This window comes from Amyelois transitella, chromosome 28 (assembly GCF_032362555.1).
Source record: "Amyelois transitella isolate CPQ chromosome 28, ilAmyTran1.1, whole genome shotgun sequence".
Lineage (NCBI taxonomy): Eukaryota > Metazoa > Arthropoda > Insecta > Lepidoptera > Pyralidae > Amyelois > Amyelois transitella.
In genome coordinates, this window is record NC_083531.1 from 2532015 (window position 1) to 2551964 (window position 19950).

The 19950-nt window shown below is 35.4% G+C and overlaps 1 protein-coding gene across 3 annotated transcripts in view; it reads left to right on the top strand.

Moving 5' to 3' along the window:
* LOC106134392 (uncharacterized) overlaps positions 1 to 19950 on the top strand; it is a 42929-nt gene that overhangs the window by 8311 nt on the left and 14668 nt on the right. Inside the window, exons 1-2 of one of the 3 annotated variants that reach the window (XM_013334432.2) lie at positions 11897 to 11989; positions 17965 to 18627. In XM_013334432.2, the coding sequence (XP_013189886.2) occupies positions 18004 to 18627 (624 nt within the window). In that variant the 5' untranslated portion in view covers positions 11897 to 11989; positions 17965 to 18003. Of the gene's footprint in view, positions 1 to 11896; positions 12112 to 17964; positions 18628 to 19950 lie in introns of those variants that run through there. The other 2 variants (XM_013334430.2, XM_013334428.2) reach the window with 2 other exon arrangements.

The window sequence follows — 19950 nt, forward strand, 5'->3', positions numbered from 1 at the left end:
CCTCATTAATTTAAAAAAATAGTATAAACCCTTCACGGCTAAGCCGACCGATTTTAATGTTATAGGTATTATATGATTACCTATAGTTTTTTTTACGTTAAACATAAACTACGTTCACTACTTTTTGGGAATTCCCACAGAAGTGAGGCCCCGGACCAAAGCTTGTGGAAAAATAATATACAATTGAGCCCACTTTGAAGATCCTTAACCCTTAACCACCTACCCTACGTCTCACTTGATATTATTATTGTGAATATTTTTGCGCCGGAGTGTTTTATCGACTCGTACATTCCTGTACCTTTTCCCTGCGCCCCTGAGTACCGCATAACGGCTCGTCAAGGTTAGAAGTGTGCGCGTTTGTCTCAGGTGAGTAGTTAAATACCAGAGTAGGTCTGACAGACCCCTGTTAGGAGGTTCCGTGATTTTTTTTATTATGTATATTTGTTTTTAGTTTTAGTTATAGTTTCTTAGGGACGCTGTAATTGAGTGGTGGTTGGAAAATAATTTATCAGACGATGAAAAAATACCAAATGACGAATGCAGCGATGTGGAGCCGGTCGAAATTAGTCACGTCCCAGAAGAAAGTTGTGCGTCTGATTCCGAGTGTCATATGTGCCAAAACAAAATAAGGCAGTCATCACTGTTTCAAACATGCACCATTCTCCAGGTGTCAAAAAAGTGACGAAGAAACCAGAGATCATATTATTTTATAACCAAACCAAAATTGGAGTGTATCTTCTATACCAAAGGTGCTCGAATTAGTCGTCGCTTTCGTAGGTGGCCATTGGCAATATTGTTGCTCAAATTGCTATGTTTTGGACCTGTCTGTGCAGACACTAGGACAAAAGATTGAAAGCAGGTTCAAGTTTTTGAAGAAACTTGCTGAACAGCTAATAAGACCGCATATGGCACGTGAAATTGCAACGAGATATATACGTGTTAGCATACAATGCATACTCCAGATCAGCGTGACCCCTCCAGCAGCTGTTCCATGCATCAGCACTGCTGAAGAGTGATTATCAGGTCGTTAGAATTGTTCTACTTGTGAATGCAAAAAGAATCGCAAAACACAATACATGTGTTTCGAATGCAAAGCGTCCATTTGCCTTGAATGCTCAAATAAAAATTGTTCTAATTGTCGCGAAAAGCTCTAAATTTGGCGACTGCAAAAAAAAAATTTTTTTGTTCTGGGGTCCCTCAGACGTATGGTAGGTGGTCGTGTGACAAAAATATATGCTAGGTGGTTAAGGGTTAATACGTTTTTAATGATTTAGAACTATAGTTGAAATAATATGCTATTTAGATAAGAATTGACTTGACTATTTGTACTGAGATAAAGAAAAACTTCCTTACTTACTTACCAGTCATAATTAAACATATCAGTAGACTGTTTAATTTAATTACATTCTCTTTGCAAAATATCCAACACTAGCTGTGCCCGCGACTTCGTCCGCGTGGAATCGTTATTTTGGGCATCATCAAAGCCCTCAAGGATGAATAATCTACCCCGCTTTTTTTACATTTCCCATTATTTCTTCGCTCCTAATAATTGCAGCGTGATGTTATATAGCCTAAACCCTTCCTCGATAAATGGTCTATTTAACACAAAAATAATTTTTCAATTCGAACCAGTAGTTCCTGAGATTAGCGCGTTCAAACAAAGAAACTTTTCAGCTTTATAATATAAGTATAGATGCGATCTAGGGCTAGGCACATGATTTGATTCTTATGGGCTTATTAAACCTTTTTTTTACGTTTTTGGCATAAAAGGACGCAACTTTGCCTTGAAAACTTTTTAAAGAATTTTTAACATTTCCTTCCTATGATCATACAAAAATTGAACCACCTATTAAAATATAAATAAATCTTGATTTGTTGCATAAGCGGCCCCTTATGTTTTTAAAATAGTTACCTTATTGTCTCAAAGTATGAGAATAATAATTAAGTAGACACACTCGATAAAATAGCAGTTCTTTACTCTGTACTTACATATTGTTATTATATGATTCATAATTACTCGTATCTAGTAGGCTTGACAAAACAGAACTTTAACTAGACTCGACGAATCTCCGCGATAAATCAATCATCATTTTTATATCGATGGATATTTCAATTCTATCATCAAGCCAAAAACTGAGCATGGCCTATCAGTCTTTTACAGACTGCTGGCTCTGTCTACCCCGCAAGGGATATAGACGTGATTATACTATATTGATTATATGTATGTATGTAGGATATTTGTCCAAATGAAATGTCCAATGAAAAGCTTCAAATGCGTTGACAAAAAAATTGTTATTATTAATATAATTGAACAAAACTTGAATGTAAAAATTGGCTCGACGTAACATAACAACTTTTAAGTCTTTTAGGGCTTCATTGCGTAACACAGGTCTCCGCTATGAGTATGACATATGGCCATGACAATGTAATCTCTCAGTTGGCGCGAACATCTACTGTTATCTATGGTTTATTTACGTCCAAATAGACGCACATTTTCACGCAAAATATTGTTTGTCAGAGTTTCGTATGCCTATGCTAATTCTGCTAATAAAAAGCAGAACATTTAGCAAGCAAATACAAGTATTTTACATTTGAAATTATAAATTTGGTAAACTATAATTGTGCTTGTCTGTATATTATGTAATATAAAATACTGCAGACGCTGAATACTTCAGCGGACGTAATTTTTACTTAGAAATACATACAGTGGTTTCGACTTACAATAAAATTTATCTCAGAAATTTGTGTAAACAAAAACATTTTAATCCACAACCCACTTTTTTGTAAATGAAGTAAACTATGACGTTTTATTCCTAGAAAAATATAAACATACATACATATAATAATATTCACGTCTATATCCCATGCGTGGTAGACAGAGCTGTAGCGACATCTCTTCGCCATCAGTAATAATTAATCATTTTCGCATCGTAAACGCTTGTCAATGAAAATTCTTTAAAACCTTTTCTAAATTACAATAACAAAAACCTGCTTAACTAGTGCGACATTTTGAATAATAAGTCCATGAGCAAAATTTATTTATAGTTTTATCTGCTTAAGGTACAGGAAAATATTCAATTATTTTGCTATAAGCACGAGAAAATGGCGGCCGTGATGGAAAAATACGTTGATAGGTTATTTAATACGAGTACCGCCCCTGTGTTAAGAGATGTCATCTCATCCTGGCTTTTGCCTCGTTTTTTTTCACGCGATTTATTTTCTTCTATTGTCTCTGTTTCCTCCATATTAGTCACACCTCTAGGGTAACTCAGACGGCACGTAGCAGTTCACGTCTGATCTTCAATCTATATCAGCGAAACTTAAGCATTCTCATTCAGTGCCTTTATTTTGCTATGAATCAATTCGGAGTGAAAACACTTTTTTTTTCATGAAATTTATGTAGTATCTGTCAATAGATTTTTTAAGTGCGTGAGGCATCAAAATTGGTTAAAAGTAATTTTTAAGTTTGATAAGAGTGGTTCGCCGCGAACGTAAATATGTAGAAAAAAAAGTATACGCACGTCTAAAAGGCGCGAGTGACTGTTTGGATACGTAGTAGAACTAAATAAAAAAAAACATCCGATGAAATGTTCGCATATGTTCGAATACAACATTCACTTCTTAAAATACACAGGTCAGGTAAAGTACTTTGCAAACACACCTCTAAATCGACCTACGCAATTTCGACCTTATTTTGTTTGTGCGAAAATAATCTTTCCAATAGTGCTAAATTTAAAAACAAATCCCGATACAATTCGCGGAACAGGGTAATTTGAACTTACGTGTGAAGGCATTAGGTTGATTTTGGAATAATGCGAACGCATCGTTAATATTCGTAAATGGAATCATGGCGTCATTTAATTTGCACATGGACATTGTAATACCTACGTTTAAAAATTATAGAAGCGGCAGTTTTTTTTATACATACTAGCGCAAGTTAAGGAACTACCGTTTCTCAATTGTTTTTATTTATTTTTCAAAACAATAATGACTTAACGTACTACATACTAACACTTTAAATTAAAATCTTCGCATTTTTCACAAATACATTAAAAGAACCTCTTTCGGTCTGCTTATTTTTCAATTACTTTGTTTTTAATAAGTAATTTAGATTATAGGCTATACACTCACGACCCGAATGAAAAGCAGCTTGTAAAGACGCTTTTAACGAAACATATTCGCAGTATCTTCACGGCCTCTGTGGCGCAGCGGTAATACGCTTGTCTGTGACATCGGAGGTCCCGGGTTCGAATCCCGGCCAGGGCATGATGAGAAAAGAACTTTTTCTGATTGGCCTGGGTCTTGGATGTTTATCTATATAAGTATTTATTATAAAATATAGTATCGTTGAGTTAGTATCTCGTAACACAAGTCTCAAAGAACTTACTTCGAGGCTAACTCAATCAGTGTAATTTGTCCTGTATATATTTATATTTATATTATATTAGTTTTGGTCCGAAAGTGATTAATTTCGTCTTCAAAGTGAAGAATACGGTAATATCAGATAACATTGTTAAAATTAAATTTTGCATTCTCTCCCAAGCAGACGGAGCCAGGTGCAGGTAGGCGGGTGACATTTGCCAAAAAAAAAAACTGTCATTGAGATCGATTGGGATATTAGAAAGGGCAAATGTGGCGCCAAGACCTATATGTGAAAGATTTTGAATTAGTTTCGAATTTATAAAGTGCCAGACAGACAGACAGACCAGCAGAAGTCGAAATGTGATTTCTTAAATTTCTGTCCGTATGTTTGTACTCGCAAAACGCGCAAACTACTGCTCCGATTTATATGTGGTTTTCTTTCGAGTAGCTTGATCAAAATTAGAAACTGGTTATTACCTTTACTTGCAAAAAACATTTCTCACCCCTGCAAGGGGCAATAATTTAGTCTAGCTTTTAACTTATAATAAAATATATATACCGTTTGCATTTGCTATCCAAAAATACAAGCAGTTGAGAAATTATCATTTGTAAACTTATTTTGGTCGATGGGTTAGCAACTTTTTATATTTGAATCTCAATTTTTCGAATCAGGATATCGAAAACGCAATATTACCTATGTGGCGTCTTCACTAATGTCGCACACCGACTGTCATTCATCGCGAAGAAATTGACGCGCTCAGCCAATAGCAGCGAAGAGTCTTAATCGCGATTACAAAGATATCACGGATTGGTACATAAATATAACCTCCGACACAAAATCGTGTGTCGCGCGGTTCCCCAGGCATCACACCAGCCTGGCGGAAGATCTTACCTTTGGTGGCGGTTAGTGTTGCCCAAATGCAAGAACAAGACGAGACTTAGCCAGTCTTGGTCTTGGTCTTGCAGTAAGAGTCTTGCAAGTCTTGCAATTACCTATTAGTCTATTACTATTTATTAAAGTTTACTTTAAATCTTAGAAAAACGTATTAGAATTGGAACATTGTGAGCTTGAATTAACATAGCCATAGTAAAGATCAAGCAGATTAATAAATAACTGAAGATTTGATAAGAAATTCGAAAAATCAACTGACCTACGATATATGTCGTTTTCTATGGAAGTAACTGTTTCTTAATAAACATTTATGATTTATAAGCTTACATTTGCTAAAACATGTAAAAAAACAAATTAATTACAATAACTTGACTGTATTTTAAAGAACAATACTTATCTGTCTAGAAAGAGATTGAACCCTCAACTTATAAGAAATTTAATAAAAGAGTTTTACGATTTATCATTTATTTGAATAAAAAATAAAATACAACACAAATCAACAGCTTTATCATTAGGTTATGATACTTTATATAAATTTTTTTGACCAAGAATTAATACAAAGTAAGCATCTGGCTGACTCATCACTTAACCTATTTCTATGTTTTCTAATTACTAATGATGCTTTAGAAAATAACCTCTCAGCAGGTACTGAAGTTGCAGGTATTGAGAGAAAATCACGGGCCATTTTCGATAAAATCGGATACTCTGTCTCATGCGTCCTCCACCAATCTAAATGTCTTCCGAGCTGGCAGTTCTTGGTTTTCTCAGGTACTCCTCCAACTTGTCTATCACTAAGCCTTGAAGACAAGATCCAGATGACGTCGAGGGACATTCATAGAGTTTATCAAAGTCTATTACGTCTTCATCTTCATCACATACTTTATTTTCTTTTTCTGGTAATTCCAGAGATTTGTTCAGTGAGTGTAGACTTTTATATTCTTCATAAAGTTCATTGAACTTGCGCAGACTTTCTGTTTTAAGTTGCTTCCCCCACATTGTCAGGTCAAAAGTCTGAGCCTTATGCCTTGGGTCTAAAATTAAAGAAGTACAATAAATCCAGTTGCTCTTCTTGTAATGTTTAAGCATTTTGTCTCGAGCTGCTTGGAAAGCTAGAATGAGCCTTTCATCCACTTCAGATCGATTAGGTTTCTCATCTAACTGTTTTACCATGGATTCAATTTTATCTAGCAAGAGATTGAATGATACACTGACTAGCGGTAATGTAACATATTTGTCTCCACCAAGTAAAAGTTTAAAGTTTATTAGAAATTTATGTAATTTTTCGAGTACCTGCCATTCATTAGCTGTGATTTGAAAATCATTTAATTCGGTGACAGAACTGCACAATATGTCAATGCCCGCTCTCACTTTTAAACCAAATCCAATCATATCATGTGTGGAATTCCATCTCGTTGGACAGTCAAGAATGTCATTTAGATTTGATGGCACGCCAGCTGCTTCACAAGCAGACTGAAACTTCTTCTTCACTATCTCACTTCTTTTTATTTTACTGGAAATACTGCGTAACTTTGTTACAGATGTACGCGAGTCAGCAATATTTGGTGCAGATTCTTCATCTTCCTCATCCTCAGTTTCGTCTGCATAGTCTTCGTACTGCTGATCTTGCGCGTTAGTGTCAGACTCACAGTGTAATGCTAAGGTCTTTAATAAATCTTGTACACCAAGGTTTAAAATGTGAGCTAAGCACCGGAAATGTTGATTGTCTGAATCAAAGTGTGGCGGCAGCTGTTTGCCCAGTTCATACATAAATTTGGTATTTGCAGTGGCGTTGTCGACCGTGATACCTTGTATTTTATCAATTATGCCATATTCCAATAAACATTCATGGAAAATCATTGCAATATCTTCCCCAGTATGTCGACCGCGTGATGGTATAAAATCAAGAACTACAGATTGATACTACCATTCGTTGTCAATATAGTGAATAGTAACCCCGTAGTAACTCCTACCAGCAATTGACGTCCACCCATCAATGGTAAAAGACATTTTAGATGATAATTGTTGAAGTCGTTCCTTGAGATTCAATTGGAGCTCTTCAAATCGCTCTTTGACTTTCCTTCTAAGTGTAGACCTTTTAGGAAACACCATATTAGCGCAAATACGTCGAAAATATACTTGTGTAGCTTCGTCATCGAAAAATGAGAAGGGAAGATATTTTTTCACCACCCAATCAACTGTAGCTGTCGTGATGTTGTCACTGCTGTTTTCCGACTGAAACAAAACAATAAATCTTGTGTTATTATTTAAAACATACTAGGTTTGAGCGTATAAGAGGAGGAGGTTTGTTGTTGTTAAATCGAGAAAATTATTAAATTGATATTTGTTATATTAAGGTTGCACTGTACTGTAATTTACCAAAATAAAGTACTTAGTTGTTACTGGCCGATTAAATGAAAATATGGGTGTTTATAAAAAATATTTAAGACGATAATTACATACTTAATATGTCGCACCCCTAGATGAAAACACCACTAACTCAAAAATACTTACGTAAGTTAATGGCGTTTTTGAAAGTATCGCATGAATAGCTACGCAGAGTTAAAATTCTTTTAACTGTTAAAAAAATATTCTTACCTGTCCACTTCTTCCAGCGGTTACTAAAAAGCTTGTGATATCTCCACTTAATTTTGGTTTAACAGGAAGAAATATTTCTGATTCCTTTTTGTGGAAAGATATTAGATGTTTCCTTAAGCCTGAAGTGTTTCTGTTTTTCATTTTTATTTCAATCTTTTTATGTTGGCACAATTTACAGAGGCAGTTTGGGATGCATGAATTATTTCGAAAAACTCCACAAATTTGCTTTTGGGTCTTTTAGATCTGTGACTCAAACTCTCGTTACTCGGACTAGAATAATTTGAATCTTCGTCACTCATATTAAATTGTACACGTGATACGTTTTTAGAAAACAACGAGAATTAGTAAAAACAATTATTAAGTTAGACTCGAAGCACAGCTCAATTGGAAATGACTGGAATTAAAATAATTCCTTTATTTATAGTACGTTTCCTTGCTTTCTACCGCGCCCCCTCGCCACGTGCCGGCTCTATGAAAAGGATGCCGCCGCAAATCAAACAATGCCGCGTGCGGCGTACAAACACACACTAAATATTACCTACTTGTACAGACGCGACGCGTGAATAAAATATATGTAAAGAATTAGTGCCAATCACTATTCTTTACATATAAGTGAATGTTTTGGCGTACATCTTTACTAATATTATAAAGCTGAAGAGTTCGTTTGTATGTTTGATGACAGAAGTTTTAAAATAAATAAATAAGTCCTAAACGTCATTATACCTCCAAAGTTACTATTCCTCGTGGACGAAGTCGCGGGCACAGCTAGTAAATACTTACTCTCATCATCTCTCTCAGAGATATTCGGGCTGGTAAGTAATACAAAACTCTTATCGCAGGCTTTTTATTTTATTAGTAGGTAAGTACCTACGCTTTTTATATTATTTTATTAGTTTTGTAGAATTTTTTACACGTTTCAAGTATATCTAAAAGTGGCTACAATATTTATTAAACGGGTGATATTTGAACACTTTTTTGCTATTTTTTCTTGTAAAAACTTAAGAAATATAATGACTAAATGTACAATAATAGTACCTAAGTAATTAGTTTAAAACCATATAAGTAATCAATATTATAATATATACTTACTAGAATGAATTAATATGACATCTACTACCTATCCTTACCATTTTATCCTAATCATAATACTACTTGCGTGATCAGTATAATGTATTCATTTTCATTCTAAGCACTCTGAAACTTATTTATTCTTTGGAACACCTGTAGGTACTCTTAAAATTCGAAATTATTTTGCATGAGTATACCTACGCCCTATGGCGGCAATCAAATAGTGTCAAATGTTATGATTTCGGCGTGGCGGCAACGATTGTTTTTGATTTCAAAAGAAGCCGCCGGCGCGGGTATCATAACCATGTACTTCCGAAAAGCGGCAAATTTCTTTGAGATATAAGTACAAAACCTTGATGCCGCATTATCGAAGTGCCGATGGTTAAAACATAACTATGCATGCACTCAGTTTGATTTTAATAGATATTTTTTTATTCGCTATGTTTATGGTATTAGTCGTAATGCGCATAGGTCCAGTTTTTCATATTCTTTGATACAGTTTTTTGCGTCTCATAGAATTCCTAAGCGTACCTACCTATACACCGAACTGTTACACCTAACTACTCAGTGAAATAGCGCTAAGTCCTAGCTGCAAGACGCAAGAGTCTTGCAGGCTATGTCTTGTTCTTGCTCAAGTCTTGCACAGTCAGTCTTGGTCTTGGTCTTGCTAAAAATACGCGGACTTGTTCTTGGTCTTGGTCTTGCAAAAACGCAAGAACAAGACCAAGACTGCAAGACCAAGACTGAATTTGGGCAACACTAGTGGCGGTCGAGCTGAATCATTGCTCTCGCTACGACCAAAATCTATACTTATATTATAAAGTTGAAGAGTTTGTTTGTTTGAACGCGCTAATCTCAGGAACTACTGGTTCGAATTGAAAAATTATTTTCGTGTTGAATAGACCATTTATCGAGGAAGGCTTAAGGCTAAATAACATCACGCTTCAACTTAATAGTTGAAGCGTTGTGTAGCATTCGTATATTGTAGTTGCGTTGAAGCGTCACATTTTCCATTATTTCTTCGCTCCATTAGGAGAAATCAAATAATGGAAAAAGACGGGGAAAATTATTCACCCTTGAGGGCTTTAATGATGCCCAAATGCCCATTCCACGCGGACGGAGTAGCGGGCACAGCTAGTCCACAATAGCGGAACTGCGGACTAATGTTGTTACTAAGTTAATTACATATACTCGGACAGTAGCAATGTCAATTGGGGTTAATACTGCATTTGATAAGAGTTCCATGTATATCAGAAATGTTTACATTATTAGGTACTAGTGGCGTATAAATATAGACATACCTACATTTTACCGAATAACTTCCTCATTCTTCGGGGAGTGTCCCTTTTAGACTATTACACGTCCTAATCCCTTACGGGGTAGACAGAACCAACAGTCTCCAAATGACGTTTAGCTTAATGATATAATTGAGATTGAAATATTGACAGGTTGCAAGCCCATCGCCTTAAAGAGGAATCCCAAGTATATAACCCTATCCCTAAGTCGCCTTTTACGACATCCATGGGAAAGAGATGGAGTGGTCATATTCTTTTTTCTATTGGTGCCGGGAACCACACGGCACTAGATTGACTATTAAGTAATAAATCAATATGATTATAATTATTAGAACTTTGGAAATATTAGGTAAGTAAAGCTGAGAAAGAAAGCAACAAAAATAATGTAGACTAAAAAACATAAATTTTCTATTTACATCCTTAGTTTCCGAGAAAACAACAACAGATAATTTCTGCAACATAGTTTGCGATCCGCGAACCTTGGCATTAATCCAAGATGGCGGCCGCGGGTTTAAGCTACAAATCTATTAGCCCGCGTTGCCAGCAATATACGAATGTTACATTATTAAAAAAAAGTGATAGTCTACAAATAGTAAGAGCAAACCTTACTTAAAAATATGCAAATTTGAGCATAACATTACCGTGGTCCATAAATACAAACAGATAATGTGATTATCTTTTTAACGGTGAAATAATTTTGATGATCCATTATTTTCGTAGATTGGCCCTTACAAACAAACAAACTTTACCTCCTTGTAATAGTATAGACCAATCGCACAAATTGAACTAAACTCAAGGTCACCAAAATTTGTGTTATGTTAAACTAACGCAACAAGAAACCAGCTGAGTTGTTGCAAACGCCTGCTATGTCTTTATCTGTGGAACTATTTGGTCCCTTCTTGGAACCCCCTCTACGTAATAGATGGATCCTTACCATCGAGGATGTTGGGTCAAGTTGGGTGGAATAATTGGCACTCAAAAGTATGCTAAAACACTCGTATAACGAGGTTTTTCTGAGATATGGTGTACTTCGGATAATGGAGTCCATTTCGTCATCAAGGTGATGCAGCAGGCGGGTCATGTCATGTTGACCAGGTGCTAACACCATTTTACCACCCGGAGGCCAACCCCATTTAACGAAAGAACAAAGACTTGAAGCCTCAGCTGGTTATTTTCGTAGGGAATGACCACGTCGAGTAGAATATTCACCTTGCAGTCAGATTCGCAATGATGATAATGATACAGATAGTCAGGTTATTCACCTGAATACGAGTACCTTACCTTCGGAAAGGAGTTGTGGGCGCCGAGCGACGCCTTCACTATTTTGAGGGCTATAGTGGACTCCCATACCTTAAAGCTTGTCAGATAAATTGGTTGAAGCGAGAGACGCCCACGAAAAAGCACAAGCGGTCCAAAAACTGATCTGGGGCGCCGTTCAAAGCCCGCAACTTTTAATTTGAAACCATGTGAAATAAACCACTTAGGAAATTTCTTATTTAAAAAAATCGATTTAAATAATTTCTTTGAAATAAATAAATTATTAACATACACGGCTAGGCTTACGGTGACGACTTTATTATGTTTATGAGTATGATACAATGTTGTGGATACCTACCAATAAAATTTATCGCTGTCTCGCTTTCTTTCACCCCAAGTCGTGCGCGCTGGGTTTCAGACTTTCAGTCGGCCGGCGACAGCTATTCGACGCGGGCTTGTCGCCATTGTTGTTAAGACTTCGCAAATCTTTTTGAAACCCTGTATTTAGTGTTCATGTGTGGTGCGTTACCCCTGTACTTTTCTTTCAACTACCAATAGGATTCCCATATAGTACCTACTTAAAAAGGCGCACCCCGGGCTCCTTTCTTGAAAGTGATTACGACATCGGTACTAACATCAAGAGTGAGTAGAAAAATTAATTAAATAGACAAATATGTAAAATCCAAGCCCGACAGAAAAATATTTTTTTTTTCATCATATTCACGGAAACTTTTCGTGTAGAGCCAAGAATCCTACAACGTTGTCAAAAACGCTGCCAATCAACCAGATCAATTACTTTCCAATGTTTCAAACAATTAATACAAGTCAATACATAGTAGTACCTAAATGTTTATTACTCAGATTAATTTAATAAAAACTCAACAATGACATGACATAATTATTTTATGAATGGGAACAATCTTCATAAGACCATTTGGACTAAGCTTTTCGTTTCTTGCCATTCCGGCGGTCTTCATCATCACAGGAGTATAAAGACAATTGCTCGAATCAGAACTCTCACTATTTGAATCAGAATTGTATCATTGGGTCATGGACCTGAGCGTAGCGTGACGTCATTATGTGTGTTACGCAAGCCTCATATTGACAGTTGATGATGGTTTAAAATTACTTAGCTAATTTTTCAATTTAGCGCCCTCGTGTCGCGAGCTAGTGGAAGTATACCTTACGCCAAAAGCAGGACAACAGTTAAAATTCGCGGAGGACAAAAATAGATACAATTACAAGGTCAATTGACCAAAGCATTTGCAACTCACTCATTAAGAGTCGTAAATTTGTATACGTACTACGAGTACGTAGTTTTGCTTTTTATTTACATAGAATTCCATGATATTTAGCCAATATCAGAAAATCTTCTTAATTAAATTTTTAGGTTATACTTAATCTTATTACAGGATTACAACAAAATTTTATAGGTATTTACAGGTGTGAATCAGTTTGTGTGTCAGATAACAAAGTGATTCGTACACTTAACCAACTTCCGATTATTTATTTATTTACTAATTTATAGTACACAGAAAACATCGAGAATGATAAACACAAGAAACAAAATTACATAGGGTCTGCTTATTTCAGAAAGAAAAAATATTTTAATATTTTTTTTATTTTATTTTTTAGTTATCTAGATTACAAGTAAGTGCTTGGATTTCCCAGTGATCCAAAGATACTAGTGATGGGAATGAGCCGCTACTTCCTATAAATGTTTACAACTCTGACTACTATTATATGAAACAAAGACAAGAAATCTTTCTTTAAGAAAATAACATGCTTTAGTCTACAAGATGAGGATAAGTAAATGCGTGTGCGCAAGTGTGCTTGGTTGTATGTGTGTGTGGGTGAGTGCGTGGATGGGTGTGTCTGATGGACGTAAGTGTTTGAGTGGCTGGTGAGAAATGTGCGAATTTGTAACTAAAAAAAAGGTTGATGGCCACGGCGACTATAAAAAAAAATAGAATTATTTATCACATTGTAAGTGCTATCTCAAATTCAAATGAAACACAGTATTAAAAAAATTACTTCACAAGAAGTTTGATTGCCACGGCAACTATCAAGAAAAAGAAATTGTCACATTATAACTGCTATCTATTTATATATCGTCTGTGAAGAAAAAAAAACAATACATACTAACCTTACATGAATGCATTGATGACATCATCGATAGATCCTTTGACGACGTATCACAAATCGATACCAACGTATCTGGAGATGTACTTAGGATAAGATATAAGGATAATATGATAACCGTCATATCGTTTAACTTCTAATCGACTTCGCTAAAACACGTAATCGGCGGAAATACAAACAAACAAACATGAATTTGAAGAAACTTGTTACTACCTCATTGTTTTTATTTGTTTATTAATTTCGCTAAGTTTAGTTTTATCAGATTAAGTAATAAAAAAAATAGTTAGTAAATTTAGGTTACTTCTTTTTGCTAGCGAGACTGTAGTCTTTCTACGTAAACCATTCTCCCATAATAATTATTGCTATATTAGTAATCGCGTGAAAAGGTAACAAACAAACAAAACTTCAACGCATTTATATTATTAGTTACGTTTAACAAATAATACTTAATTAAAATAAAACTAAAAAAAATATTATATATTTTTTATTATAAGTATATTTTCATTTTTCATTTTAATTATTATTTGGTAAACCTAAATAAAACTTGTCTATGGTATTTTATTATTAGTTGGGATTGGGATAACATAATCTACATGAGGCCACCGATTTTCCAAACTGGTCATGACACTCATACATTTTCCCTAGCAACAAAAATAATTTATTAAAATAAAACCGTGGGTTGTAATAAAGTACATTTAGAATCCGTTTCAAGGAAAACATCATTCGCAAATTGATTATTCTCGATGGGCTATAGCCAAGAAGAGGACCATAGAGAAAAAAAAATGGCGACAATGTGCTTGGCGAGCAACATTTCTGAGTGATGGAACTGGGGTTTTACGTAATTCAAAGTTAACGACAAGCCTATCGCCTAAAAGCACAATCGCAAGTTTTCCCTTCATTGACTTTTACTGTTACTACTATTTGGTTAATTTTGTGCCGTGTGGTTCCCGGCACCGATAGAAAAAAGAATGGGACCACTCCATCTCTCTCCCATGGATGTCGTAAAAGGCGACTAAGGGGCAGGCTTATAAACTTGGGATTCTTTTAGGCGATGGGCTAGCAACCTGTCACTATTTGAATCTCAATTCTACCTTAAAGCCAAATAGCTGAACGTGGCCTATCAGTCTTTACAAGACTGTTGGCTCTGTCTACCCCGCAAGGGATAAATACGTGATTATATGTATGCATGTATGTATTATATTGTTATACTCACGTTCTCTATCGAGTTAAATGTCTATGACGCTTTCTGAGTAACGGTGGTAATGTATTTTTTGGCCACATTACAATAAATAGTAATCTAATTTCGCCGTTATGAATCATCTATTTCGTTATCAAATAATTACGCGTTTTCCGTTAGGATTTCTAGAATTTTAAATAAAAACTGCTACTTCTACTAAACTTCTCTTGCCCTGGTCTTCGAGCATTGCGAGACTCGTTGGTTTTCATTTTCGCACTGTTAAAGACAAATAATTAATTGCATTTTACATTTTAAGTACAATTAAGTTATCATTGTACTGGTTCTTTTATTAATTTTCGGAACGAAAAGTACTTATTATTTTTTTGTATAATTTACATGTCTACAAAATTACGTCAAAATTCGTTTTCTTTTTTGCTTTAGGTACTCTTGACCTTTTTGTCAGGATGTTCCATATTTGATCATGTACCTGGAATGCTCTTCCTGAAAAGATTAGGAGAGCTTCTAGTCGCTCGGCGTTCAAATATGCTGTTAATGAGTTCTACCTTCGGCAGATCAATAATACATACATACATACACATGGTCACGTCTATATCCCTTGTGGGGTAGACAGAGCCAACAGTCAAAAAGACTGATAGGCTACGCTCAGCTATTTGGCTTAATGATAGAATTGAGATTCAAATAGTGACAGGTGGCTAGCCCATCGCCTAAAAAAGAATCCCATGGTCCCAAGTCAGATCAATATGGGTCATCCTTATTTGATATTTTATGTATTTTTAATGTATTTTGTATGAATTTTATGTTTCTTGTATGTATTTTGTTTGTAATGCAAAGTTGCATGTGCAAAGTGCACCAACAATCGCACCACCAACACGCTGTTTCTTATCCGGCCACCCAATTTCACACCCATCATACTCCTTAACGCTCTCACTTCCACCGCATTTATTCTGCTTTCGTGCTTCTTTTGCCACGCCCAACTTTCTCTCCCTTACATTAATGTCGGGACCAACACGCCCTTATGCACAGCCAGGCGAGCCTTTTTGGACAGTGTCTGACTGCTCATAAAGGCATGCAACGCTCCATTTACCATACGGGCTATTCTCTATTCATACCTAGTACTAGCGACTTAACCTGGCTTTTCATGGTGTACTTTGGATCATGATTTGTATGTATATCTGTATGTTAATACGAAACTTTGTAAGCGTGTGTGTGTTTGTTTGTTACACTTTAACGCAAAATCTGCTGAACGGATTTGATGTAATTTAATTTTAACCCTTAACCACCTACCATACGTCTCAAAGATCCTGTTGATATTATTATTGTGAATATTTTTGCGCCGGAGTGTTGTATCGACTCGTACATTCCTGTACCTTTTCCCTGCGCCCCTGAGTACCGCATAACGGCTCGTCAAGGTTAGAAGTGTGCGCGTTTGTCTCAGGTGAGTAGTTAAATACCAGAGTAGGTCTGACAGACCCCTGTTAGGAGGTTACGTGATTTTTTTTTTGTTATGTATATTTGTTTTTAGTTTTAGGTATAGTCTTTTAGGGACGCTGTAATTGAGCGGTGGTTGTCTGCAATTTTGTTTAATTAATTATTTTATTGAGAGTTTTTTTTTTTAATTCCTTGTTAATTGAATTATATAATAAATATAAAAATAATTGCCTATTACTTAAAATATTTTTTGTGGATGTAATTTTCTAGAACTGTTAGAAAGTAAACCGTAAATGATATTAACTTATTTTTTTGATGTTCCTTGATTCCTGATTTTCATGTTCCTATTTTTTTAATGAAGAGAATAATAATGCACCAAACATAATTTTTATTCAAGTTTATACCTTTGCTTAATATTTAACAAAAAAATATTTTTTTTTATTCTGGGGTCCAGACGTATGGTAGGTAGGTGGTCGTGTAACAAAGATATATGCTAGGTGGTTAAGAGTTAAACTTTAATTTACTTACAATTTTATTTGCCATTCTTTCTGTATTTTTTTTGCCTTGTACTAACATAGGATTCGTAGGATAAAATAAAATTAAGTTCATAAACGATTCTTCTGATTTCTACATCGCTAGCGACCCGCTCCGGCTTCGCACGGTTCTTCGTCGTTACCTATTCCCACTTTCTACGTCGGGTCGGCGCAGTATATTAGTTTTTCCAATTACTTCTATCAATTGCCAGGTCACACAGTTTTTTCCAATTACTTCTATCAATTGCCAGGTCACACAATTTTTTCCAATTACTTCTATCAATTGCCATCTTCGCACGGTTGACATTTATATATATAGACCTACCTCAGAAAATCCTATTTCCAACAATTCAAACAGGAACAAAATCCGTCCACAACTTTCCTAGATAAGCGCTTACATACAAACAGAGGAAAATAGGGTGACTTCATAAAATGTAGTTCTTTAGAACTAGCGGACCCGACATACTTCGTTCTGTCAAAAAGATTTGTAATAAACCACATTCTATTCTAAGTATAATTTAATATTGTGAAGTTGACGTTGTTGAAGAAAATGCTGCAGTGCAGTTTGTTACCGCTTCTTCTGCACTGACGCCTTGGAAGCGGCAGTAAACTTAGTTTTTAAGTAATTTATTCGACGTCAACCAAGTTGTTAAACCATACGACAATTATTAAGCGATATAATAGTATCCTATAATACTGAATAAAAAATTTTGAATTTTGAATTTTTGAATTTTGAATGTAGCAGATCTTGTTCTTGCCTATTTTATATTTAAAAAAAAAATTGAAATTTTGTTCAGCGATAATAAAGTGCAAATTAACTATGACGTTCTGAACACACCTACTAAGGCAACAGTCAACTTTATATAAAAGCAATTAAGCTCATATTGACTCTATAGACGATCGACGTTTTAGTTAGAAAAAGTTTGTATAGTAAAAAGAAAAGGGCTGTTTTAATGGTTTTTCCGGCAATAATTTGATTTTTTCTTACCGTAAAAACCATCCTCGAACTTTAACGAAAATTTAAAAAAGAAATAGACAAATTGATCCAGGCTTTGTTGAGTTGTGCGCTTACCAACACATTCTGCAAATCATTTTAAAAGCTTTTTTATATTATAAGATTTCAATGACACCGCATTCAATTTTTTATTGGTAGTTTATAACGCAACGTTAATATTTTTTTTTTCATTGTTACAGAATGGAAAATTACTTTAAGAAGATTTAACACGACCCAAGATGGGCAGTGCTAAAGTTTATTCTTCTAACCTACAAACAATGGCGGAGGAAAAGAAGAAGTTCACAAAGCTATTCAAAGGCATCAAACGTTTTTTCAGGAAAGACAAGAAAAAAGACAAAAGGGAACAAACCGTAGAAGAAGATAAAGTCAATGTTGAAGAAATAACAGTAAGTGTTCAAGACGTTCTTCAAAATTTCACTAAGCTTGCTCTTGACAAGAAAAATAATGAGAAAGCAAAAGCTCTTGAATTTGAGAAAACGATAATAGTAGCGTCAGAAGACAGCATTGCCGATGAAAGTGATAAAGGCAGCCTTGTAGACGAAGCTGATAAAGTCAGCCTTGAGAATGAAGCAGATAAGTTCTCCAGTACCGTCGTTGAGGTGGAAAGAGTCCCAAAGTTACCTCACTCCGAGCGGATTGACTCACAATCGTCTGAAGATAGTGGTTTTGGGGAAGAGAAGAAGGATTTGGCCGATGATTTGAGTCAATTGAAAATAGAAGACGATGGAAAAAAGAAAAAGAGATGGCAGACTGTTTATTTGAAGAGGTCGCCTTTTCGGAAGAAGTTAAGCAGCCATCAAACTCCGAGGCCGTATCCGACGCAGGATGGATCATGTCGTCAGGTAATCAATTATTTATTAAATAAATAATATATATATATATATATATATATATATATATATATATATATATATATATATATATATATATGGGACAAATTACACAGATTGAGTTAGCCTCGAAGTAAGTTCGAAACTTGTTTTACGAGATACTAAACTCAACGATACTACATTTTATAATAAATACTTATATAGATAAACATCCAAGACCCAGGCCAATCAGAGAAAGTTCTTTCCTCATCATGCCATGACCGGGATTCGAACCCGGGATCTCCGGTGTCACAGACAAGCGTACAACCGCTGCGCCACAGAGGCCGTATTACCTATTTATTTATTGCGTTCATATTTTTATGTACAACGATGTTGTGTCGGAGGTTGCATATGCTCCAATCCGTGAAATCTTTGTAATCGCGATTTAGATTCTTCGCTGCAATTGGTTGAGCGTGTCGATTTCTTCGCGATGATTGACAGTAGTTGTGTGATTGGCTGTTGTGTCGTGTGGCGTAGAGATGTCGCCACACGAACATATAATCAAACATACATATGATACATACCATCACGCCTGTCTCCCATCGGGATAGACTAGAGATATCCACTTGCCACGAAATTTACAGAAAAAAAAAAAAAAAATTTTGTCCTACAGCAGTGCCGTGCGATTCCCGGCACCTATAGAAAAAAGAATAGCACCACTCCATATCTTACCCCATGGATATCGTAAAAGGCGACTAAGGGCTACTAGGATACTTGGAATTCCTCTTGTAGGCGATGGGCTAGCAACCTGTCACTATTTGAATCTCATTTCCATCATACTGCACGAGGCCTTTCAGTCTAGAAGACTGTTTGCTCTGTCTACCCCGCAAGGGATATAGACGCGACTATACTATGTATGTATGTATGTTGAAGCTTTAGCCGTGGTTTTTACACTTATTTATTGTCATACTACTATACAAATTGGTATTTCCAGTTATGCAAATAACTCCTCACGGGCAAGTTAGCTACTATAGTCAAATTGGGTTGTTTTTCAAATTAAGTTTTTCCTTAACATGCTTATACTATACATACTTCTGTTTATAAACTTTTTTGTCCAGACACCATGAAGATAAATTATAAATTACTAGCTGTTGCCCGCGACTTCGACCGCGTAAATTTCGATTTTTTTCCGCGTAAACTTATTTGCAGGCAAACTCATGCCTTGAGTTCATTCAAACGACGACAACTTTTTTTTTAGTTAACCGATTTTGATGAAACAAACTTTAAATGTTTTTCTGAGTTAAAACAAAGCAATTGGTGTAATTTTAAAGTAAATCGGTTCAGTACTTTCGGAGA